Below are 26,263 nucleotides of genomic sequence, written 5' to 3' on the forward strand. Positions count from 1 at the left end.
GAACTTCTGGACTGGACTCTCTGGATTGTGGATCAATGGAATCATGGGAATGTATCTAGCATTTTATTGCGACATTTTTAGGCTGGGTTGTTTTTATTCAGCTTTGCGCGCTCATTTGTTAGCAGGCGATTGTATGCTGTGACAATTTCACCAGAACTGTTTCATATTTGACTTGCATGTACAACTTGAACAAATTTGATCATTGAGTGGTTTCGTAGTACATGTCATGTAAGTTTTTGTGTGGGATTTCCCACACTCTGTCAGGGCCAGCAATATTATTTCTTTGTTCCTTTGTCACGTGGTTTCTACTTGGCGTGTGACTTGATTCCACAAGGAAGAGAGAGGACCCTGGGAACGATCGCAAGTTGTGCGGCGATACGTTGCGTGACGGCGCAACGTACTTCGGATTTCAGCTGACGGTAATGATCGAATGATTTTGGGGGGATTTAAATTTTCGATTCGGAGACGTTTTTAAGGGCAGAAAAACTTGACAAGTAGTTTTGGGGGTGGCTTGATTTAAAAGCCTATGGAGTAAAAAATAATAATTACCGCTTATTTGAAAGGTCTTTCAAAATAGAGAATGGCGTTTTCCTCTAGAGATATTTAGGCTTTTGTATTATGCAAATAAGGAAAGCAATGGCGTCACAAGTATTGCCATTAAAACAGTACATCACTGAGTTAAATATTAGAGCGGTGTTCTCTAACCTTAGCACTGGAAATGCACATCACAAAAGAAACGGAATGACGTTCTTTGTAACTCCGGTCTCTTTCTGTCAAAAGTCAAACATCAAAGTTTGCAACCCTTCAGAAGGAGATGAAGGACAGGGCGTCCTGCTCGGAACACACATGGTGCCCATATTGTCTTAATTCTCCTCATTAGATTGTTGGGAGTGGATGATCCCTGGTTGAGACAACAATTTCAGTCTTAATTAGGACCAGCGGCAAACTGAACGATTGAAATATTCTTCAACACGAGAAGAGAAACTTCGTATCTCTAAGCGGCTATGTAATGCTCTATTTATATATAAACTCCATGAAATACCAAACCGTTCAACTTCCTCTACGAAAGGCGCGATTTATTACGAAACCATAGCAACGGTGACGTTTTCACTTGTGAAGATAACATGTTATTTTCACGTGTGAAGATGCTATCTTTTTGCGCGAAAGCTCTCCTGGCATTTCATTGGTGTTTTTATAGATAATGAGGACGTGTCAGCTCTCTAAACTAAATATCTTTAAAACTCCTTAAACGGAATGGTTCATTTAATGTTTAAATATGTAAAATAAATTCGTTTCAGCTTCCTGGTCAGTGGTTCACTGAATTGATGACTGCGTTTTAAGCAATAAAATACCGTCTTGTTCACGTACTGAAAAAATAGCATTGTTCTAGTTTTTCCTTTCACATTTGATAGGTTTGTTCTTCGTTCTTAGTTACAGGAAGCACTGCTCTTCGCAGAAATCTTGGCAATATACAACACTATGCTTGCTAAAAAAAACAAACAAACAAATTACGAGTATCTGTACAAGTTTCTAGCTTTCTCTTCGTGGGTGAATCAAGCCTCTTCCTACAGGCTAATGTAGTGAAGGGGTTGCTTGATTGAAGTCCTCTTTTAATGGCTTTGGAAAGCAGCGTCATGCGGCCCCTGTTCTACACAAGCAGACACCGACAACGACTGAAAAAAAGAAAAGCAGACACAGACATGAAACATAGCAAAGTAAATATCGTTGCGAAATAAAGTTAGGTAAAAGTATATATATTAAGAGAGGGATCAGATTTCGCGAAGTATTCATCCAAAAGTACGAGCGGGTTCCTACTCTGCTGTCTTTTAGGACCGCCTTAAGGACGGACCATTAGAAAATTGATGGCGGGGGTTTTAAAAAAAATATCATGCAAGGGAGGGAGAAGAACTGAAGAAAACAAAATTCCGGCAGAGTGAATTGCACAGGCGGGCTTACAAGCTGTAATCGCCTAAAGGGCACCTTGGCAACCACTTTACACTGAAGTTTTATTTATATTTTTTGGTCCTGGTGTAACCCTCATTCACCTGGTGTTCTCTACAATTAGGAAAACGGACATTTTTCTCTTCCAAGGCTGATGCATTTTGTGCGTAGAAACCTCATCATGGACACTGCTAGCCAAACATCCTCGCAGAAAAACCCTTAAAGATAACTATGGCTTAAAAGTGATAAAAAATAACCTTGTGCTATAAACGGCCATCCTGCTTGATTCGTTTGCAATTAAGCAAGCACAAACCGTGTTTTGAAAGGCTCGACCGCGTATAGGAATAATTTCACAACTAAAATGTATAAATGACGACTGTGGACACAGATATGCACACCGGTACGGTGAACCGTAACACTTCCCGTGAGATGGCTGCTAAGATCAACGTTGGACAAACGTCGTAAACAAAGACAATCATTAGTTCGTATAGTGTGATCGCCCAGGTGAGGGTAGTTCTGAAAAGACCCGTTGTTGGTGACTGACGTTTCGAAAACCTGAGCGGAAGACATCTTCAGAGTCAAATGAATACCTTTCAGGGCACTTCTGAGACCATCTCACGGATCCTGCAGCCCTACAACATCCGTGTAGCCCACAAACCTACAACCACGTTACGACACCTACTGACCAACGTTAAAGACAGGGACGAACCCAACAACAGACAGGGAGCAGTTTACAAGATCAAATGCTCCGACTGCCAGGCTTCCTACATTGGCGAGACTGGAGAAACCTTAACGCGAGACTGACTGAACACAAACGAGCTACGAAAAATGGTGATGCCAACAATCACATTGCTGTACATCAACAACTGATAAACCACAACATTGACTGGACCCTGCTCAATGCTTAACATTCACACTATTTTCAATACCTGACTCTGGAAAGCTGGTACACTAACTTAGTACAATAACTACCGGTGCCTTACAAACGACTTATCCACGACGAAAACGAAACCGACAAATGGACTTCTAACAGACCGACTCAATTTGATTAACAATAGACGGACCTAAAACCGACCAATTTGTTTAACAATAGACGGATCGAAACCGATGGCTGATGACAAACATTACGCGAGTCTTTCGGTCAATACAATCATGGCTAAACTGACCAATCAAGTTCAACGGACAAGACTTGTAACATCATCGACTGACAAGCACTCTTGACTTGACTCTGGAGATGACTTCCACTCAGGTTGTCGAAACATCAGTCACCAACAACAGTTCTTTTCAGAACTGCCCTCACCCGGACGATCACACAAGCAGCGGCGGCAGCCGCGAAGACGACGATATTATGGCCATTTATGCAGAATAACAAGCCGCGGCTTACGTAAGACGCGAACTGAACCATTTATACGAGCGCGGCTAATTTAAGACGCGAAGTGCTCGTATGAATGGTTCACGGCTTATGCGTGACTAATGCCTCGCTTTTGTGTTGGTTGTCCTTAGCAATCGCGGAATTGCGCGAGCACTCGAGCGAGCGCGGGAAAAACTTGCTGGAGATAACACTCCTGTACGTTTTGAATTCGTCTTTAATTCTAACGATTCAGTTAAAACCAAAATAACAAATAAAGAAATTAATGAATACGAACTTAAACTTAAATAATAAACCGAAAATATAAGAATACGAAAATCGGCAAAAAATAGAAAGGAAAAACGAGATTAATTACAAGATCTGTACGGCACTCCGGAACTGACGACTGAATACAACTAAAAAAACTACAACGCTATACAACGGAATTTTGAACTAAAAGAATAAACTTAACGAGGTTACGTGATAAACAATAGACGATTACATAACACGACGTGAAAAAACTAATTTGCATTTAAAAACTGCACCAAAAAAATTAACCTTAAAAAAAAATTAACCTTAACAACAAAGACAAAACAAAAAAGAAACGGCGACCAAAAAACGGAAAATTTAACTCTCGTGGCTACACTTGCGCTTACGCAGTGTGAGTTCGCGTCTTACGTAAGCCGCAAACAAGCCGCGATACCATTTATACGAGTGGCTTCGCGTCTTACATAAACCGCGGCTCATTTAAGCCGAGCTCAAAACCCTCGTCTTACACAAGCCGCGGCTTATGTTATCCGCGGCTTGTGTAAGACGCGAACTGGCTAAAATGTACCGTTTATACGGCAAGTTTGCATCTTATTTAATCCCCGGTTTGTGTAAGCCGCGGATTATTCGTATAAATGGTATAACAATGACAACAATAACAACAATAGCAATAATAATAATAATAATAATAATAATAATAATAATAATAATAATAATAATAATAATAATAATAATAATAACAATAACAATGATAAATTCGTGCAGGGAACCTGACTCCGAAAAAAAAATCCTGCACAGGCAGTGGACGTGAAAAAAATTCCTGCAAGTTGAAAAAGCGACCCCTCCACCCCTCCACCTCCCCCCCCCCCCCCCCCCTCCGCCATCACTTTTCTTATGGTCTGTCCCTTACAAGCGACATTATCTCTGAAATTTGAATAAACCACACAGCATCCCCTGGGTGGGAAAACTGTTCTGTCCTGGTGTTGTGCCAAATTTTATTTCTCTGAAAGGTTACATCTAAAGAAAAAAAAGAAATCACTTGTTCAATTACAGCCGGATAAGTGAAACGCAGTAAACTCTAAGAAGGTGCTGCAATAGTAAAAAGATAAATATCTTTTGCGCCTAATACTTAAAGTAATTCAGTGTTTTCAAGTTGAGTCCTTTTTCAAGTTGAGTACTCTAAAAAAGTGACTAGTGGGTATTGGACTAAAGACTTATTTTATCTACCATTGTTTTCTTCTCCATCAATCCTTAAATCCATCCAGCAAACACGCACACAAAAATCCTACTTATAACGTGAAAAAATGTTCTCACTTTAGTGGAAAAACGGCCGAAGATAGACGCCAAAAGTTTAATGTTTACCATTTGCCATAAACTCCATTCTAAAACTTTATATTCTTAACCTCTTTTATATCTAACCTCTTTTATATCTAACCTCTTATTCTCTCTGTTCCCTTTTGTCTCTAGTGAAGTGGCCATCCTAAAAACATGTAAAATAAAATGTTCATTTAAAGTTGATAGTTACGATTAATGCAGTATTTTAACCCGAAAAAAATTCATCTAAAATTGGTGACTTGACGTTTATTTTGATCCAATTCTTGCAGTTCTTATCTCAGATTCTCACACAGCTTGAACTCTTGTCGGTAAATTGTGAAATATATAATAGACATTGTTTTCCACCTTCATAATATTTCATCGCCTATTTGCTAACCTATTGCTGCCTCTGCTTTCTTTGACCTCTGATGTGTTGGCTATCCTGGGAACAGAAAAGAAAATAGACGTTTTAAGATTGTTGTTTATGAATCTACCTATACCTTTTGTAATCTGATGACCTACAGTCCATCTAGTGCATATTGCTAAGCAATTTCCTGGGTCAGATTTCATCAACCAGGAAGCCAAAGTGTTAAAATCCGATAACAATTAAAATCGAATCACAAGAAATCAGGGCAGCAATACAAGGCATTCATGGCAATACACAGCAATACATGGCAAGAAATCTTGGACACTGGACTCGCAGTATTCAATGGTGACACTAAATGCAACTTTTGTTCAAAAAGTATCTAACAGACAAAGAGACCCAGTCAAGATGTGTTTTGCTTTGAATTTAAGCAGCCAATCAGAATGCAGTTAAAAAATGGGCAAAGACTGTGACTATCATTATTGTTCTTTTCTACTCTTTGCTATGGAGAACTGGGCCAAAATTTGATAAATTTATAATTGAACAATTATAGTATGCCAAGCGTTGCTAACATAGTCTAACCTCTTGATTCCTGTTCTCTCTTCACTTTCTAGTGTGTTGGTCATGCTGAAAAAAAAGTACAATGTTATGATTACTGGTGGAGTAATATTAATTCAATTTTGGAGAACAGTTTAGCGATGTGATTTCAACCTATTGCTTATTTATTCGCAGTATACTGATAAACAGTCAACCATAGATTGAAACAGAATGGCCTCCTAGCTATTTTGTTTCTTTCCCTAATCCTTAAATCCATCAACACAAAATATATATATGTATAAAAAAATCTGCTATTTACGGCATAAAAGAATATTCTCACCTCAGTATAGAAATGGTCAAAGACAAACGACAAAATTTAACGTTCACCGTTTGCCAGACGCGCCATTCTTAAAACTTATATTCTTAACTTCTCTTATAACTAACCTCTCATTTCCTGTGTTCTCTTTTGATCCCAGTGTGTCGGCCATCCTAAAAACATATATACAGAAATAAATAAGTTACTGTTCACGTAGTTTTTCAGCCTATATAGTTTTTCAAAAACTTCTAAGCATGGTCTATTTTGCTAACCTATTCCTGTCTCCACTCTGTCTGACCTCTGATGTGTTGGCTATCCTGGGAACAGAAAAGAAAACAGATGTTTTAAGGTTGTTGTATATGAAGCTACCCATATCTTTTGCAAAGGCCTAGAGTCCATCTAGTGCATATCACTCAACAGTTTCTTGGGTCAGATTTCATCAAACAGGAACCCAAAGTGTTAAAATCCGCTAACAATTGTTGTTATACATTGAACTCCCTATCTCTTCTCTGATTGGCCAAAAGTGTACCGTGAATTTTCGAAATCAGCGTCTGCGACGTCATCTAGCTGCAGATTATACAATAATCATGTCAAGAGCACTCAAGATCACGGGTAATCATGTCGTGTACGACCGCGGTGCATAATTTCTAAGGGTAATCATGTCAAGTTCTTGCTTTGTGTTGCTTGCCGTCAGTGAAGAAGCAAAAACATGACTTCCATTTTTTTTTTTTATTTTCGTTCAATGTATAATATAACAATTATTAGATTCGGTTTTTGTGATACCCAGAATAATCAAGGTCTCAGTAAAGGTTATCAGCGTCAGCCTTCGGCTTCGGCTGATAACCCCTACCTCGACCTTGATTATCCTGGATATCACAAAAATCTCATCCAATAATTTTTTAAAATCAAACCACAAGAAATCATTACAGTAATATATGGCAAGAAATCTTGAAAGTTGGACTCACAGTGTTCAGTGGTGACACCAAATACAACTTTCCTTCAAGACGTATCCAACAGACCAAGAAATCCAGCCAGGTGCGTGTTTTGTTTTGAGTTTAAGCAGCCAATTAGAATGCAGTTAGATAATTTTACAAGAACTGAGACAATCATCATTAGGCCAATTTCAATATATAAAATTCTAACTTGGCTCCGAGGTTTAGGGGAATAACAAAAAAGAAATTGCATCAAGGATCAGGGATGATTAATTAATTTGGTTTGCTTTTATTCCCTTGAGCCTCGGAGCCAAGTTAATAATTTAATATATCGAAATTGGCATATTGGAGAACTGAGACAAAATTTGATTCAAGTATGAAAATTTTACAATTTAGGTAGAGGGTGTATCACAAACGTTTCTAAAATTTCTAACCTCTTGATTCCTGTTCTCTTTGGAATCTCTGGTGTGTTAGTCATCCTGGAGAAGAAGAATAAAGTTTAGCTGCAGATTTGACAGTGCTTCTCGCTTGACAACAACGGGTGATATCGGACTCCGAGACTTGAACTGAGTTTTTCTGAGTTCAATCTTTTTTTCTACAACTGAACTCCTTCTTCTACTTGTAGTACTAAACAATCTCTTAACAGTACTAAATACAACTTTACACACCCACCTTTATGCTTGTCCCGGACTCAAGCCAGGGGTAAACTAGGTTCCCCCGGGACCCCTCCTTTATGTGGGCTGTTTAGGTATGTACGGCCCCAAAGCGTATGTTTTTTTTTAACCGTTTTGGTCATAAATAGGGTATCGATTTTGGCCTTTTTGTTCTCAAATAGTGTATGGTTTTTTACTCTAGTATTGAATTGGGTATGCTCTTTTTACTTTTTCATCATCATCGATAAGACCATCACTACAAGCCCTTCACAATGCCTTTAACATCGGTCTGAACTAGGTAACTTATCATAAGGCAGGTCTGAAACAGGGTTCCCCTATTAATTTAAAGGGACACTATCACCATTTTTAGCATGATTTTGGAAATCTCAAAAACATATATCGCTCTTTGGAAGCTGGACAGTAATGGTTTTATTTTGTAGTGTAGTACTCGACAAATGATTAAAACCCATTACGAAGTGAGGATGGCTAATGATGGTGAGGGTGGAAACGGATTGTGATATGGATTTTTGAAAAAGCGTCAGGATATCAGGTCTTCAAAGGTTCGAGTTTGGCTCAAAAATCGTTGAAATTTTGCAAAAATGTTGCTGAAGTGTGGACTTTCAAATTGCTTTTAATCATTTAGTTAGAGCTAAGTACATGTAAGTTCTTATTACATAAATTTAGGGACCATTTCGTGAATTTACAACAGTTTTAAGCAAATAAATCGCGACAGCATCCCTTTTAAGGGTCAGGTAATAAATAGGGTATCAAATTTTTGGTCAGGTCATAAATAGGGTAAGGAAAATCACAGATTTTGGTCTTAAATGGGGTAAAGCTTTTGGGAAGCGGGTCACACACCCTCGCCGGATTTTTCTAGGAGTACCTCCCCACCTGGACCAGGTCGTAAAAAACAAAGTACTCGGATGTAAATCCTGAACGAACGCAACTGACTGGATAATGCAAGCCGAGGGAGAATTGAGCCAAAACTGTACACAAATAAAATAATTTTACAATTTCAGGTACATTACATGTACATGTAGATGTTGCTAATAATGTCTAACCTCTTGATTCCTGTTCTCGCTGGAATCTCTGGTGCACTGGTCATCCTGAAAAAATAACACGTTCACCATGGCCTCCGAAAGTCCTCAAAGTTATTACATTTTATATGTATAAGTACTGCAAGGTCATCTTTGTTGTGATTTTGGACCAGGGGTTGGTAGATTGGTTAAAGGGAGGCTTTCACAGTTCGGGGCATGTTTGTATTTTATTATTCCCCTGTGCACGCTTTTTGGCACAGGCCCAGTTTCTCATTGTTTATGAACCAATCGTAAGCAAGTTAGTAACCTAATTTTGCATGCAAATAGCCGCAAAGTCATCAACCCTAGAATATAAATTGTATGGGTCAAAACTAAATTCAACGGTCGACAGGGTCAGTAAAATCGGCTGAAATCTTCTGAGAAGTTTAGTCATCCGTCATTCTACGATGACTAGCTACAGCATGTGATTACTGAACTATATCTAGGTGGGGTTTTTAAAGCGATAACATTGATAAGAAGTGAACAAAAGTATTGAGATTTAGAGACGTGCGCCAAACCGTGAAATCCTCCCTTTAAATGGATGCCTGAGGGTGGGTAATTTAAAGGAAGATTTCAGTTATTACAACTTGAGGTACATTACATGTACATGAAGATGTTGCTAATAATGTCTAACCTCTTAATTCCTGTTCTCGCTGGAATTTCTGGTGCATTGGTCATCCTGGAAAAAAATAAAATGTGCTTAATAGCTGTCCATGTAGCACCCAACTAGTACTAGATGCTCTGAAAACTGTCTTTCATTCCAATTTGTGTTGAATGCTTATCAGTTTACCAGAGGCTCTGTTCAAATGGTTATCAGGAAATCTATATATTGAGTAACCAAACCACGATGTTTAATGATGATCAATGAAATGAATTAGAAACGTGCCAGACATACCATAAATTTCTAAAATGTTTGTGTTTATATTCGGAGAGAATAAAGTTACAATTATATTTGTGATAATCATCTAAAAATCAGTTTAAGTCCATACAAGGATATCACATACATGTGCTGAAGCTCTCTAAGCAGTATAGAGGACTCAATAGTTTTGCAATCATTAACTTCTTTTAATTTAAAACTTACAGTACTTGGCTTTTATTAGGGTCTTACCTTTGACTCTTTCTGCTTTCTTTACTCCCTGGCAACTTCACCTGGATGAGTTTCAAATTGTCTTTGGATTGCTCCAGACCAATGGCGATGAGCTGCTTACGAGGATTAGTGTTTAAACAAATCACTTTGCTTTCCATATCAATTACACTTAGCTGGTCACCAGACTTGACATTTAATAGTCGAAGAAAATGATGCCTTGTGGACTCCTTAGAGCAGACAACACATTCCTCGTCACTGAGAAATTTACAGTGTTTGATCACCTTGTCTCTACATAAAAAGTGTAGTGTTCTCCCTGAAACTGTGTCAAGGACATGTGCACCTTCACCCCCCAACTGAAATAAAATTAAATACTGTTCTGCAGGAGAAAACAACCCTTCACAGGAAAAACGACCATGATAAGGAGAATCTCTACACCACAGTATAGCTTGGCCATCAAGCAAACGAAGCGAGCGAAAGTTCTTCACGGTTATCACCTGGCATTTCCTGTTACTTGCCACAAACTCTTCATCACGAGAAAGGCGCATTGTTGATACTATTTCTCCATCATTCGTATCCAGGAAAGTCACTTGCTTCCAAAGTTTACTGCTCCTGTATGTGCAATCTACATATGCCACTAGGTCTTCTGATAACGGGGTCACATACACGCTTCTTGGTAAGTTGGGCCATGTGCAGACACACACAGAGAGCTGAGAGTTCCACAGTTCGAGAGTACGGTTTGTTGTTGAGAACAGAACACCTTCACTTACAGGCACAATATCAGTTATTGTCCCAAAGCTTTTCTCAGCTTTGAGCTTCCCACTAGAAATGTCCAGTGCGCTAACTGTTTCTACTGCTGTACCACTGACAACATAAATAAACTCGTCATTTAGAGAAAATACAACCTTGTTTACACTTGTAATATTTCCAAGACTTGTGGGTGCGCGATGCAGCTTTTGCCCGCTCGTTAATTCATTAACATTCAACATTTCTATCATTTTTCTATTATTTCTATATGAAATTAATACACTTTGTTCAGTTAGTAAAAATGCAACTCCCTCAGCCTTCTGGGTGAAGCCATCAAATACACATAAAATAGGATCCCCTAACAAAAAGCCACACTTACTATGTGATTCGAATTTCCAGGGTACATAAGAAACTCTGTCATAAAAAACATCTAGTGAAAAGGTACAGTCATTTTCATTATTTACATTTAGACAAAAAAGGAAATGGTCGTTATGACACAAACGTTTAGGCACTGGTGTGTGCTTACAATAAATGAATCGATGGTCTGGTGCAAATTTTATCATTCCACATACTTCTGAGGTAGTCATTTCTGCTAGTGTTCTAAAACCAGTTCCAACATCAACCAGACAAATTAAACCGGTTGAATGGGAAATTGCTAGGAGACTTGCATCCTGAGACCATGCAAAAGACAAGACATCTTTACATCTGGTAGTGCGACTAATTTCTGTGCCATTTATCACACTCCACAAAATGATGCACCTCGCATCATCAGGGCAATCAGTTAGGATAGATGTCTTGTCTCCCGAGACTGAGCACACTGTGAAACTGCATTTGCTTTCAGGAAAAAGTGGTATTAGGTCACCATCCATACCATAGGCACAGCTGAGAACTCCAGGTAAAACAACCTCCATGGTAGGATGAAAAACAACTGAGCGATAGTGTGAAAGGACAGGTGATGATGGCACTTTTCTAAATGCCCCAAAGTAGAAAGTTTTATTGATCATCACAGGACGTTCCCAAACTAGTTTGCCTGTAAGGAGTGACCACAGCTGAATTGTTCCATTTTCACATTCACACACCAAGTAGTCTGACTGTGGTGAAACATCAAAACAAGCCACACAAGATGAATGTTGAAATCTCGCTTGAACTGCTCCCTGCTGAATCTGATTGTGCATGAATTCCATATAGGGTAAATCAGGATATTTGGTCTGCAACATGTTTGATGCCATAGAAGATAGAACTGATCCTCCCTCATTCAGCACAGTTTGGAAGAATACACTAGGATGACCTGTAAATGTGCTGTTGTACTTTCTTAACAGGTAAATTAAGGTGCTCAACATACCTTTGCTATTTTCAGAAAGCAATTGAGAATTTTCCTGCCTTAGAAGCCATAAAATATCTTCAGCTGCTATTGAATAGTTTAAACAGAGCTTCGCATACAAAAGCTCTAAGTCTATCACGTATGTTTGCACACATTTCTCTTGGTTACATGAACTCATATTCTCGTCCAACTGTAACATGTGTCGTACACCATGATGTAGAGCATACTTCTCAGTGGAGCTAAACTCTGCGTCACGTACACCTTTTTGCTTCAGATGATCGAGTTCCTTGGCACAGAGGCTGGCAAGTATACGGTGGCCTTCTTTCTCATCCATGATGAAGTCATGCTCTCCATAAGAACAAGCATCCATCAACCAGTCTTTAACGGACTTGTGAATGACGTGAAGACAGCCATCACGAATAGGAAGAAGTGACGACACACTGCTAAGAGCTTTAAGTACTTTCCGCTTTCCAGGTCCTGAGCTAGCATCGGGTACCAGTAGTTTGGAAAGAAAGCCAACTGGCAAGGGCTCCCTGCATGCAGTAACAATGGAAAGCAGCTTAAGAAAATTCTCTTCCTGGACACCCAGCTCCTTAAGTTCGTTCTCTAGTCGTTTAAAATAGGACTTGTAGATTGAAGAAATTGCTAGTGGCAAGCTATCATCAAGATCTCCTTGGTCTAGAACTGGCACATGCTCTTCAACAAACGAAACAAGAAAGTATGCGTACAGCATGAGCCCTTCAGACTTTTCGACAAGCTTTTCCACGATGTCGCTTTGCTTTTCTGCTTTGATAACATGTTGCATCCTCTTTTCCAAGAACCACTTGATGTCTTCCATATTCTTGTCATCATTTGATTCCAGCAGAAATGGCTTCAGATGTTTCAATGCCTCTTCAATGTTCCTCTCTGGTCGGGTCGTACAAAGGAATCGAATCCAACATGGCAGCCTGCAAAATTGGTTGGCAATGACATCAAGTAGCTCATTGCGTTCTTGGAAGTCACTTTCATCCAAGCCATCAATCACCATGAGCATGTTTCTTCCTGGGTCAGCTACAGTGCTAAGAGGTTCCTTAAAAAGCAGTGCAAACAGCTCCTCGACACCCATGTGGTTAGGATCTTTACCCAGATTTCTTGACAGCTGTTCCACAAGAGCTTCTTTGTATTCTGGCAAAGCATGGCACAAGTGACAGGCCAAGGACTGAAGCATCAACTGAGGATTTCGGTAACGAGCATTGTTATGCTGACAGAAGTGGCTTCCTGCCAGTCTGCCAGCTTCCTGCATTCTCTTGCAAATAACAGCAGAAATGACTGACTTCCCCATGCCTGCATTTGCACTGATTACCATAACGCGGTTTTGAGAATTTCTGTTGTGTAACCAGTTTTCAACTTTGTTGAACATCCACTCACGAGTACCTTCTTGATAACGTCCTACATGATACTCGATGTCACCTTTGAACTCTGACTTGGCAAGATTCTGCAGGACTTGCTCTTCTACCCTGTTTGTGTCTCTTCCCTCTTTCAAGCTGCCAACAGCTTGCTTTACTGCTTGCAAAGTTTCAGTCTGGGTCTGATGTAATTCTTGAAGTTTTGACTGTGTTTTGGTTTGGGCTTGGAGAACTTCATCCACTTTTGACTTGCTCTCCTGAAGTGTTTCATGGTCTTCTAGCTGGGTCTGGCGTACGTTGTCAGCAGTTTCTTGTATGTAGGTTTGGGTTTGACGTACTTCATCCAGTTTTGATTTGCTATCCTGAAGTGCTTCACCATCTTCTAGTTGAGTCTGGCATACTTTCTCAACAGTTTCTTGTATGTTGATCTGGGTCTGGTGCATTTTATCCAGTTTTGACTTGCTATCCGTGAGTATTTTGTCGCCATCTAGTTGGGTCTTGCGTACTTCCTCGATCTTCTGTTGTGTTGTGGCCTGATATTGACAGATGTCCTTCAGCTGTGACTTGATGTCCTCTTCACTATTGGCCCAGTCAAGTAGCACGTCAAGATAATCTTCCTCCCCACAATGTTCTGCCTTCAATCTATCAATTTCTTTCTGATCCAAACCCAGAGCAACAAGAACAGCACTAATTTCCTGCCACAAAGCATTGAAAGTTGGTGTATCAACACCAGTGGTGGACACATGACCATACAATTCATTACGGAAAAACTTAACACGAGCAAGGTTTGCCTCAAGGGAATTATCACTTGGGGGTGGGATAACGTGCCAACCAAACGGGGGTGGGGATAGTCCACAAATGTTGGTCAGAAGGACGAATAGTAGAGTGATATCAAACGTTTTTGAGTCTGGTGTAACTCCAGCAGGTGGGAACAGTTGGTCCCACTGAGCTGTACGCAAGACTTTTTTCTTTAGGAGCATATTTAGAGTTGGGTAATTTGCATGGAGATCAGCAGCCAGGTTTGGAGGAGAATGATAACCATCAAAAACATTCCTTAAAACAGTCGTTCCGCCATCAATAAGAAGTCTGTTCAGCTTCGCTCCATTTGTCGTCTCTACAGAGCTGGCCAAGAGCGAAGGCGCAGCAGCAGCAGCCGCCATCTGAATCCAAGTTACATTGTACAGAGTTTACATAAAGCTCTTCATCATTACCTGCGTGAAGTAAGAAAGGAATTTCATCTTACCTTTTGTATCACTGTTAAAAATGTTGGGTAGGTTAAGTCTGCACACGAGCTACGTGGCTCATCAGGCCAGCACTTATCTCCGGTTTCAGTAGCATGAAGTGACTTGGAGTATTTCTACTCTCCCCTGGATGGGATGCTAGTCCATCACAGGTTTATCCCCAGCATAAAATTCTCTGGTACCCATTTAACACCTGGGTAAAGAGAGGCACTGTGAGAGTAAAGTGTCTTGCCCAAGATCACAACACAATGCCCCCGGCCAGGGCTCGAACTCGGACCACTCAATCCGGAGTCGAACGCACTGACCACGAGATTTTAGCCCGAAAAGGTTCGTAAAACAACTTGCGCCATGCGAAGAGATTATCTCGCCTTATGAAACCAGAAACCAATTGAACAACAAGACCTCCTAACGTCATTGACAATTGATCAGGATTTCCCGGGAAAAGCATCGCATTGCAACACGTTTTCTACCGCGCTGTGGCATTGAAGAGAAAGACACTAAAACGGGCAAAGTAGCCAAAGGCAAAAGAAAAAATGCGCAATATAAACAATACCAAACAACATGAAATACGAACACCAAGATAAGCGTTTGCCGCAAAAATGTCCCCTCGCGGTTTCGTCCATTTAAGCGATTACAGTCGAAGCTCTCGTAAGCGGACACCCTCGGGACGCGAAAAAAGTGTCCATAACTAGAGCTAGCCGCTTACGAGAATGGTTCTCGTAAGCGACCACTAGAGGTGTAGGGGATAGATGGCCGCTTACGGGAGCTTGCCCAATGTTTCGAAATGTAATCGGACGTGGATGACAATGAAACAAACACTGAAATATGGGACTGTAATTACTGTAAAATCATTGTGACGAACAGCGATGTGAAGTTGATTGGTATAGACAGAGGTTGTTAATAGGATTTTCTTTGGGGTGTCCACTTACGGGAGCTTCAAACAAAGAAGAAGTCTAAGTCGTTATCTCTGAAAGTGTCCGCGGCCGCTTATGGGAATGTCCGCTTACGAGAATGTAAAAATACAGAGTTTGTATGGGAGTTAAAACGGGGTTTCAAACAGGGCGGCCGTAAGTAGAGCTCTCAGCTTACGAGTGTCCTTTAAGAGAGCTTTGACTGTATGACACTTTCCTGGTTTATTAACTTTATTTGAAAATACATTTTTTCTAAATAACTCGGCTGCTTTTCGAGATTTTTAATATTTTTCTTTTGTAAACTTAAGATAAAATGAATGACTTAAATTTTGTCAAAGAAAAGAAAAAACGATTTTTTGTGCCCTTGAAGGTGGGAAGTAACCTTAACCATGCCAGGTTGGTCCAAAAGTCTGGGTAATACAAAAACAACCGCCTGAGAATTGGGCTCAGAGCTGATAACCCTCTCCGATAAAACTACACAATTACAAAAACCAGAGGCAGGGCAAATTCATTTAATCTGGCAGATCTAGTTCCCAGAGGCTGCAATCCTTTTGGTCAGCACCAAGAAATTGAGACCTCTGGGATTAATTGGAGGCATTAGATACTGCAGCAACCCTCTCTAGACATGTTCAGAAACTGTCATTAAACTTGATTACGTGTGCACGATCAAACTGGAACCAGAAATTTCAAGTTCCTGCGTGGGTTCGAGGAATTACTCTGAATGGTTGACAGCCCAGAACAGACAGGGGTTAAAACCAATGAGATCCTTTGGGCCACCAAGGCTACTTGTACACCCAAAACACACTGTGATGAACAAAATGACTTAACCAGAATTCTTACCAATCAGAAAAACACAGGCAGTACCAGACTGGGGCACTTGTACATGTAAGTTTACTAAAAGTTGCCATGTCATGTTTGGACAGCAGGAGCTCAACCTCATTAAGGAAGGCGAGTTAATTGAGTTTTGATAATATTACATGTACATGTGCATCACAGCTTTCATTTGTGTTAGTTTCCAAATGCAAAAAGCAATTTGATAATGGTTAGTCCACTTATTTGCAACAAGGCTGATCAGTTTCTCCAAATCTTCTCAAAGTCACCCACTGTGGCAGGTGGTGCCTCTGTGGAGGAGAAAGTAATTGTTTGTTCCCTAATGCCACACCTCAATGACCTGCAGAATAAAATAGTGCAAATCCCTAGAGAGGGCCTCTGCATAACCTGCTACCTCCTACCCAAACACGGGAAGACTTGCGATATGATAAAAGCCAGCAGGTTTGAAGATACAGTCGAACCTCTCTAATACCAACACCAAAGGGACAGAGTGAAGTGTCCATATTAGAGAGGAGTCCGTGTTGGAGAGATCAATATGATGATGTCACTTTTTAAAAGTTTTCACAGACAGTTTAGAGTGCTTAGTAACTAAAATCAGGCCCAAAAAGAGCGTCTTGTGGATTTCTGAATCTAAAAATTAATTCATTAACTTTAAATTGAATGATAAAGTGTCAATGTTTGTGCAACCACTGACAAGAAATTGTGCATACTGCACATTATCGACACTTGGTCCCTGGAGTGTACATAATAAAGAGGTTAAATTTGTATATGAATTTGCTCCTTTGGGCCAAGATTAAGTGTCCGTTGTCCATTTTAGAGAGGGTCTGTATTATAGAGGTTTTCTTTAGAGGGAATGATGAGAATATTGTTGGTACATAGGAAACTGTCCATGTTAGAGAGGTGTCCGTATGGAGAGGTGTCCGTATGGAGAGGTGTCCGTATGGAGAGGTGTCCGTATGGAGAGGTGTCCATATGGAGAGGTGTCTGTATGGAGAGGTGTCTGTATGGAGAGGTGTCCGTATGGAGAAGTGTCTGTATGGACAGGTTGGACTGTATCTATTGGTCCCTTCAGTGACCTTCATCAGTTACAATGATGGAAAACTCTTGAAAAGAAACTGCTGTTTAAACTTACCTGAGTTATTGGAAACTCAGATTCTTAAATCTACTGTATGAAGGCAGTTTGACTTGTTGGAAGTTCTGAAAATAATACAGATTAACATTTTAGTGTGTGTTCCTTTCCCACTCAAGTTGCAAATCATTTCAGTATGATAAACTCTAAGGCATTGATAAAACTATGTGGATACAATGATCAGTATGTACATTACTGTACCCCAGAGTGTGTCCACTCCTATGTATATAGACAGCCCCAAGCTAATACTAATACTCAGAGAGAAATCGACAGTGGTAAGTAACACAAGTTTGTTTCCTAATTTAAACACTCCTAGCTACATGTAGAAAGTCTTGTTAATAAAACTTACCTTAAGTATATTAAGAACCTTGAAAGTCTTCTGAAATCTGTGAATGCTGTTTGACTCACTAGAGATGCTGAAGATTCAAAATATTTTCATTTTAGTTTGTTCACACCGAATCAGATTACCCTGGAGTGGCACATAATAAACTTCGAGTATGTGTTACAAAGCATACACTGAGTAGCACGGTATTAAACGTCCCCAAGAGTGGCCCCCAAGATACATTTTACCCCAAGGATGTTGAGATTTTAAAACACTGTAAATATTCAAAAGGCTGCCAAGTTCTTCCCTTACTGGGCATCTTGTATCTAACCCTAAAAGAGCTTACTCACAAGATAGCCTATGGGACTGCTACAGGCCATGACAAAGTGCATTTGCTGTACTCTACTAGTACATCTACTCAAGGGTGTTATACATAAGTATGTTGTATTACCAGTTACACCAACCAGAGGCCTTAATTGTCCTAATATTTCACACTGACCTGACACAGTCAGATTTTTGGCCAAGTTTGGGTACTGTAAATCTCTTAAGTACACTGTATTTGTACCTTATTGTACGTAACAAAAACTTTTACAGCACATCAGGCTTGTTTGGTCTCACCAAAATACATGTACAGGACTTAACCAAATTTGCTTCATACACATGTATGGCACCAAATTGTATCAGAAGAGCTTGGCAATAAAACTTTAACCCACTTTAAACCACTTTGGAAAGTAGATTTCAATTTTTACTTTCCATCTCAAAATTATACTTTCCAAAATGGAGTGCAGTATCATGGCTGCTAACCATAAAAAACTGTAAAATAAAATCCTACCACATCTTACAGAATTGATAGTTTCTTGGACAATCCTTAGTCATTAAAATTTGGGTGATTGCACCATACCATGTGTATTTATCGTATCCTGAGACCTACTAAAAGACATGGTTTTCACTGCTCCTGGGGTGCATTGAAGTATTTTAACCAATGAAAGCCAGCGTTAGATCATTATCACTTGGAAAGGTCTGGCACTAGGCATGAAGACCAATCCGTGACCAAGTTCAATATCTGCACACATAGAAGGGCGACTTGTAACTGCTACGACCAGGTTTTCTTTTTTTGTTCGCCATGATCTTGATTGTGGCTTTCGCCGCTCACAATCGCAGCTTCGCCACAAAAACAAAAGAAACCCTCTGGCAAATAATATTTCAGAAAATACATGTAACACTTACAATTCATCTTCAACTTGCATCACAGGGTTCAAAATAACGCCTGGTCAGGCCAGAATGGTGACTTGACCAGCCAAAAACTTCACTTGCCGGACATGTTGACCGGTCACATCATGTTGAGACAGTCACATTGTTCTTTTTTGAATAAACAATCAAATCCTCAAATGTAAATCTTTTTTATTATGACCTCTCACATGAAAACTTACACCAACAGGTATCTGTTTGAATGGCTCAAAATCGGCAGAATCGCCACACATCCGGAAAGTCAAAGTTTCCACTGTACCTCCTCATCAGGATGTCATGTGCTCAGAAAAATATTCAGAAAAATATTCAGCCATTTGAACAACTGCTGCTATCCATTGGAAAAAAAATTCATCTGTTAGGACAACAGAGGTTTCAGCCTTTCCAACAGCAGAGGGTTTCCGTACAGCAAAGGGAATCCAATCAGATTCAGGTTTCATGACACTTAAGATTAGCCTTACTGTCACACTTTTGTCAAAGAGCACCTCTCTTTGTTTGCGTATATTTTAAAGGTATTGCTCTACAGATGTCAAGATATTTGTTGTTTCTTTCACTTTCACTGCACAAAAATCAATGAACAAGATGCCAAAATAACACTTAAAGCTTGATTGTCAAGTTGTTTCCAACTTAGACTCTTTGGGACTCCTGGACATCAAAACACGCATTTTGCAGTCTGCTTCATTTCCATCATTTCCCAGTATCTAAAGTAATTCAGAACCAAACAATAGAAGTTACTGTTACAAAATGTATGAAAATAATATTATTATGTACCAACAAAAAAGCCGAAGGCCTTATCAGTATCTGTATCTGTAAATTTATTTTGTTCACGAATGAAATTTGAGACAATCTCAACTCATTGCTGCAATGGTACCAAAATTTACCCACAATCAGTGGTAAAATCTACCAAATTATGGTCATTAGTTCTTTGTGATCAAAAGCTCTCTCTAATATGACTACAACAGAATTATGATTTTTTACAGCTTAGGCCATGCGCACGGTGTTGGACGTGTACAATGGCGTAACAAAATATGCATATAACGCTAAATAGCAAGCTAAAGTGCAAAATTCATGAACAATAAGATCAATCTGACAGCATAAATGTTGAGTAAATTTCATGTGCATTTACCCGACGATAAGAAAATGGCCAAACATTCTTTTGTTATGAATTTTCAACAAAATCAAAACACTGTACTCGAAATTTACAATATAAAACAGAGTGAACGCACTAAGAATTTTGGCAATTATTTCTGCTTCCACTAAAAACAAGGCACAACGATCTCAAAAACCAAGGTGCAGTCAAAGATGAATTTCTTATCAAACGGTAGCTCTTTTAGAGCTAGAAATCATTTTCTAGTATTACATTCTAAAACATTTGACTAAAGTTTAGGTTGATCATTCAAAGTTCAACCCAGCGTTTGTATTCAGTGTTTCGATGGTTTCTGTCGTGCGTTTTGACCGTTTTGTTTCTATTGTTTTGTTGTTTTTACCTTTTGTTTTAAACATTTCTACTTTTGGTTTCAATAGTTTCTACCTTTCGTTTCAGTCGTTTCTATCTTTCATTTCAATGGTTTATTACATTTCATTTCAATCATTTCTAGCTTTCGTAATGCTCATAATAGATTCACCCTGCTTATGCCATTTTCGGGCTGTGAAGCTCATTGGTTTGCTTGATTAATTTTAACCAATCAGGTTATGTTTATTGAGGCAGGGGAACATTTAGGTATGTTGAGCAAGCAAGCTTCGAAAGTTAAAGCGAATGTAAATGGAGTTTATAAATGGTCAAAATTTAATACAGTCGAAAGATTCTGTTTTAATAACAAAATCATAAGGCAAAGACACAAAGAGAGAACTTCTTGTTGTATTAAGAGAAGCACAACATCATTCACTTGAATAATGGTTTTCTGGTCAAGCAAAGTTGGCTAAAGTCCTGCGGGAATCTTACCCCGAAATTTCACTTGAAAATGCAAGTTCTGAAAAACCATTCACGATTATTTTCAGAGAAATGGCAGCTTCTTGGGAATACGTTTCTTATGATAGTAAAATGTCTTTTCTCAGAGTACTGTTTAATTGCCTCCTTTACAAGTAAAAACAAACAGTAAAAACCTAATCACTGGCTTAGCAAGGGATCAGCCGGGGGCCATTAAAAAGTAAGTGGACTGTTATTTTTTGGGAAAAAATTGATATAATTTTAATTATTCAAACGATAGAAACCAAACGATAGAAACCAAACGATGGAAATGAACACAAATGATCCAAACCAGAAAAACCAAATGATTATACACAAATGATTCAAGCCATATAAACGAACGATTCAAACCACATGAATGAAGGATTCAAACCATTTAAACAAACCATTCAAGCAATAAAAACAAACCAAACCATTAAACTACACAAACGCTTGATGATGGTTTTGCAAACAAAAGTTTAAAGCGTTCCAAACAACATAAATGCTGTACAGGTACATGTCCAGAAACAATGACAAAAGTGTATGGTTTGACTGAACAAGAGTGTTACACGACTTGTTGAAATGTTGGTAAGTTGACTAACTTGTTTTCGATTTTTACATTCTCAAACCCAGCAAATGAGAATTAAACAAACATGTAGGCACTTTGATTAGATACTGGAGAATTCAACTTTACTGTATACTTATTTTTAGTCATATTCTATTAATACCAAATATATACGGTAAAGTCAGAAATCGTCAGAAATTGCGACTTGTACATCAACACATGTGCGTATGGTTCTTACACTTTAGAACTTAATTTTAGTCACATCATTTAGAAACTTCCCAACACTTGTTAACTGTAGGCGTATTCGTAGTGATGATTTGTTGTGTGTTTGGAAGGGTGAAAATTGAGGAAAGAGAAACTTCTTTTTCAGCTATATTTGTTTACCCAGTCATTTCTGAAGCCCAAAATTAGGACCTGCTGATGCATGTTTGGTTTTATTTACATTTTGATGGACATAAATACTTTGTAGAACATCAAAACAACAGCTCATGGAATTCAATATACCAATCAAAAAATTTGAAGTTTCATCAAATATGCATTCGTTCAATAGCTTTTCTTTGGCAGGAATTCCACTGAGAGCATGCCACTTCATTGAGCTATTGAGCCCTGCCAAGGCTATCTTTGGTTAGGTTTCTTTATATTAGGCCAATTGATAAATGGTCTAGCAATGACTGGAACAAACAAATTAAAATTAATATCTTGAACGGTCAGAAACGAGATGTGAAGGATCTAAAATAGCTCAACATGACTGACCATGGTCCGAAAATTATTTTGAGCACAGTGCAACACAGAGAAATGTAGACACCATTTTGGTGACTAAACCAGAATTTTTGGTCACCAACCTGGATGAAATGTTAGTCACATGGGCGACCGTATCGGTGACAATCTTAAGCCCTGCTTCATATCTAGACAACGGGGTCCAGGAAATACCCATACCTAACTACTACATGTAGGGATGGCTTCCATGTTTTAAGCACCACCCCCCCCCCCCCCCCCGGCTTGCCTTCAGAAATTTCAAAAAATGCTCTAAACATCTCTCCATGCCTTGGGAATTCAAAGGCTCTCTCCCTTCAGGATTTCCATTTTCATTTCAACCCTCTGGAATTCCTGCTTTGACTGACCCTAAGACTTCTGACAACAGAGAACTTAAGCTTTTAAATCTTACCAGATGTTTCTCCTGATAATTCTCAGTCAAACAACTGTCTAAGCATGCCTCAAAATTGTGACCAATACGATCACATGCATTCTGACTAAATGTTTGGCAACTAATGTAGAACTTCCTCCTCTTTAATCACAATTTTGCAACTTAAGAACTCTCAACTAAACTTAGTGAAAAACTAAAAATTTCAATTGTTTTGCAGCAATTTACCTTCAACAATACAAACAATATTCACTCAATGGGATGCTAGTCCATTGCAGGGTTTAAATCCCCAGCATTAAATTTGCCGATACCCATTTATACACCTGGAAGCACTGAAATGTCTACTGTCTTTCAAATCAATTTTTGATAATTATTCACTCAGTCTGAACAGAATATTTTGTTGCTTAAGTTTTGAAACAACTTTTATCAAGCCTGCAGAACATTCAGAGCTATTCTGTTGTTCTTCTTCGTAAAATTATTTTTGACTCTAACTATTCAAAGTTATATTACTTTTAGTGTAAAAAAATTATGCTGATTAAAAAATATCTGATTTCTTACTCTTAATCAAGACATCAAAGGACACCCTTGTCCTCCTCTTTCTTTACAATGATGACCTTTCTAATTTTCAGGTGTACACAGGCAGTTTTACAACGATTTCGAAAGTTTTCCCTTCACCACCCCCCCCCCCCCGTCCCCCCTCCCAACCCTTCACCAGCCAGACAGTACATCAAACATCGATCTTTGGCCATAATACTATGAATATTAATTGAAGTGAACAGAACCCTAAATAGGAATCATGAAGTAAAGGATAACTACAGCATAACAACAGTTTTTCAAGTAGCTGAATAACTCTTGATTAAGACCGAAATATGCAGCCGCAAGAACGAATGGTGAAGGGCTGCACGGCCAGGGGGGGTGCAGCTTTGGAAACCTGATTTATAGAATCAAAGTCGCAAGTTTTCTACAGTGCTTACCAGCAATGAGTATTAAATCGATGAAATTTACTCCTTGCCTGTGTAAGTCGTGGACTGGGTCCTGTAAGATGACAGCAACACTCATTAATACCGAAAGCTTTATCGAAACTATCAAATATTTTCACCACCTGATGAATTCAAAAGCGTAAGTGATCTTACCGCAGTTAACAGATCGTTGAGTCGTTTATCACTAAGGAAACGTATTCCTGCTGTGACAAAGAATACAAATGATGGTTTTTGAACTAACTTCGCTGGAAAAATAAGTTGATTTTTCCAGAAATGAGGGAATTTCACCAGACGGAAAACAACTTCTGCAAGGCGAAGCGACAGAATGCAGGCAGTCACACCTAAATGTAATCTGAGCTGGGACAGTCCCAAGAATGCCCCGGAAGCCTGAGCGTATACAATCTGGAATGGCACCGTAAGGACTTGTGAACTGTGGAGTAATGTGCATACGGTGCACCTCAAGATAAATGAACGAGGTCCGTAAAATGCCTTTTCTACTGTACAACAACTGGGGTTCGAGATGTATGGAGGGCACTCCATCCCGTAAAGGGTGTGAGGCGAAACCCATAACTTGTACAGAGATACCCAGTATGTTCAAAACCAGTTTCCCGTATGAAGCATTTGTCATTAGCGATAGGGTAGCATAGGATAGGATGGGATTGGATGGTATGGAATGGGATGGGATGGAATGGGATGGGATTGGATGGGATGGGATGGGATACTTTATATAAAGTGTCACCATGCTTAGCCATACAGCTAGTTTACAGAAATCCCACTACTAAAATTAACATAACTAGCTACCGTATAATTTCGCAGAACCTGGACTTTGTTCTATGATTTATTAGCTAGACTATAAAAACAAAGAATTTTCCATTATTTCATCTAAGAGGACTTACATTATTTAGCATGGAGACGGTTTAAAATGGGAGAGAAAGCACACATACACAAAAAAAAAATTCAGTGGTACATGTAATTCCCCCTTTTCCCCCGATGCTGCAGTCGTTCGTAAAATATCGTTTTTACATCTCAAAAATAAGATTCATATCTTCGCGCCGCCGAGTAATATCCTCTCTATAATTTACCGTGAAGAGTAACACAACCTCTGCTACACTGTTTTTATTTCGGGTCAGCGGGAGCCGCTTTAAGAGTGTGCGTTACATAATTTCGCAGAACCTATGGCAGAAACGTTGGGCTGTTTCGCAGCTCAAATGTTGTGGGTGCGGTCAGCGTTTTCGGTATTTTAACTTATGTAAAAATTAGTAAAAATGAGCAAGAAAAAATCATGTGATGCGTGACACTGACCATAAACTAAAAATAGGGCTGAAAAAGTTCATGAAAGTGTCAAAAAGTAGCGTAAACTAGACGTTTTGGGCCTAGCCCATCATCAGTATTTGAAAAGAGCGAGCCACACAAAAGACCGTGCGTGTACGCACGCACGGAAAGTGCGCGCGTGCTGTGACGTGTGAAAACCATAGTTTTCGTGCGTGTGTGTGGGTTACGCACTAGAAACAAAGTCACAAGAAATTAAAGTTAGTGTATTACAAACTCACAACGTTACTAGCTCTCAGTTGGCTTGATAGCTCAGTTGGTAGAACACTGCACTGGTATCTCAGAGGTAATGGGCTCGAATCCCGTTCAGGCTTGAATTTTTTCAGGCTTTAATCTCACAACTGCTCAAGTTGTGTGTATAACTGCGATGATATATCTTGTCTTCATATCATTCTCCGCACTTTAAATATATGATATTTTATATATTCACTTGTATTCTTGACCATCTACGGGTATGTTACGAACCCTCAACGTGACCAGCTCTCAGTTGGCTTGAAAGCTCAGTTGGTAGAGCACTGAATGGTATCGCGGAGGTCATGGGCTCGAATCCCGTTCAGGCCTGAATCCTTTTCAGGCTTTAATCTCACTACTGCTCAAGTTGTGTGTATAACTGCAATCATTGATCAATCATGTCTTCATAATGTTCAGTCTGTTTAGTCTAAGCGTGCCTGCCGCTGATATTGCTGTCAGTGCATTGTTTAAAAAATGTCAAAAAACTGGTGTTCTTAAATATTTATGGTGGTCGATGCGATTAGCTACAACTGGCTACTTCTCAGGCATGCCACTTAAACTGAAAGAAAGAAATATTTCAAATAAATGTAATAGGCTTTAAAAATCCCAACTGGCGGGAGGCAGACCAGTTGACTATTCACAAGCATGAGTGAGGAGCTGAACTAGAGTCTACCAAGAAACAACTCCAGCTTAGTGGTCAGAGCGGGACTTGAACTGGCGACCTCCAGATTTCAAGTCCACCCGCGCCTTAACACCTTTGCCACGCTGCCTCTAAAAAAGTAAAAAGTCGCGAGCACTTTTTTTTTTTTCGCTGCATTTTATCAGCCTTAACAGCCAAACTATATGTTGCGTTGTTTGGCGGACTTGCAATTATAAAACTGTTCATATTATCGAAAATTTTTTTGCAATTTCCCGTTTGTTATTGGAAATACTTAAATTCGTAACTCAAATTGTACGGAAAATATTAACAATTATTGTATCTCTCAGTTACGACGCGCGCTTTCATTGGTCAATTTAGCGGGCCATATTGTACTGTACGGCCTGCTAAAATTTAAAGCTGTTTTTGTTGCCACAATGTTTTGTGTTTTATCGCCAAGTGTTCTTAACT

General features: G+C 39.3%; 1 protein-coding gene and 1 long non-coding RNA gene across 4 annotated transcripts; one reads left to right on the forward strand and one right to left on the reverse strand.

Annotated features, from left to right (window-relative positions):
* Nucleotides 1-1,235: 1,235 nt before the first annotated feature.
* LOC145495339 (uncharacterized) lies at nucleotides 1,236-23,925 on the reverse strand. 3 transcript variants are annotated; one of them, XM_081474933.1, is made up of 14 exons: nucleotides 23,749-23,925; nucleotides 23,590-23,650; nucleotides 17,747-17,813; nucleotides 17,401-17,465; nucleotides 9,857-14,496; nucleotides 9,383-9,427; nucleotides 8,734-8,778; nucleotides 7,454-7,498; nucleotides 6,360-6,404; nucleotides 6,216-6,260; nucleotides 5,817-5,861; nucleotides 5,268-5,312; nucleotides 4,992-5,036; nucleotides 1,236-1,673 (listed from the first exon to the last, which is right to left on the reverse strand). In XM_081474933.1, the coding sequence occupies exons 5-14, from the start codon at nucleotides 14,443-14,445 to the stop codon at nucleotides 1,649-1,651; spliced, it is 4,974 nt and encodes a 1,657-aa protein (XP_081331059.1). In that variant the 5' UTR covers nucleotides 14,446-14,496; nucleotides 17,401-17,465; nucleotides 17,747-17,813; nucleotides 23,590-23,650; nucleotides 23,749-23,925; the 3' UTR covers nucleotides 1,236-1,648. The 3 variants fall into 3 exon arrangements, with proteins under 3 accessions (XP_081331059.1, XP_081331060.1, XP_081331061.1); XM_081474934.1 differs by lacking the exons at nucleotides 23,590-23,650; nucleotides 23,749-23,925 and adding an exon at nucleotides 18,947-19,648; XM_081474935.1 differs by lacking the exons at nucleotides 17,401-17,465; nucleotides 17,747-17,813; nucleotides 23,590-23,650; nucleotides 23,749-23,925 and having other exon boundaries at nucleotides 9,857-15,661.
* On the forward strand, nucleotides 17,131-17,349 carry LOC145495411 (uncharacterized). The gene is made up of 3 exons (XR_014050414.1): nucleotides 17,131-17,168; nucleotides 17,217-17,264; nucleotides 17,313-17,349. It is a non-coding gene; the product is annotated as an uncharacterized LOC145495411 (long non-coding RNA).
* Nucleotides 23,926-26,263: the final 2,338 nt, after the last annotated feature.

Source organism: Orbicella franksi, chromosome 8 (assembly GCF_964199315.1).
Source record: "Orbicella franksi chromosome 8, jaOrbFran1.1, whole genome shotgun sequence".
NCBI classification, from domain to species: Eukaryota; Metazoa; Cnidaria; class Anthozoa; order Scleractinia; family Merulinidae; genus Orbicella; species Orbicella franksi.

What these genes read in the sequence shown, in the direction of transcription:
- LOC145495339 (XM_081474933.1), bottom strand. Translation starts at nt 14,445, where the DNA reads ATGGCGGCTGCTGCTGCTGCGCCTTCGCTCTTGGCCAGCTCTGTAGAG. An exon ending in GAGAGAACAGGAATCAAGAG is followed by an intron (nt 5,313 to 5,816) that starts GTTAGACTATGT and finishes TTCTGTTCCCAG; the next exon opens with GATAGCCAACACATCAGAGG. An exon ending in GAAAGCAGAGGCAGCAATAG is followed by an intron (nt 5,037 to 5,267) that starts GTTAGCAAATAG and finishes ACATGTTTTTAG; the next exon opens with GATGGCCACTTCACTAGAGA.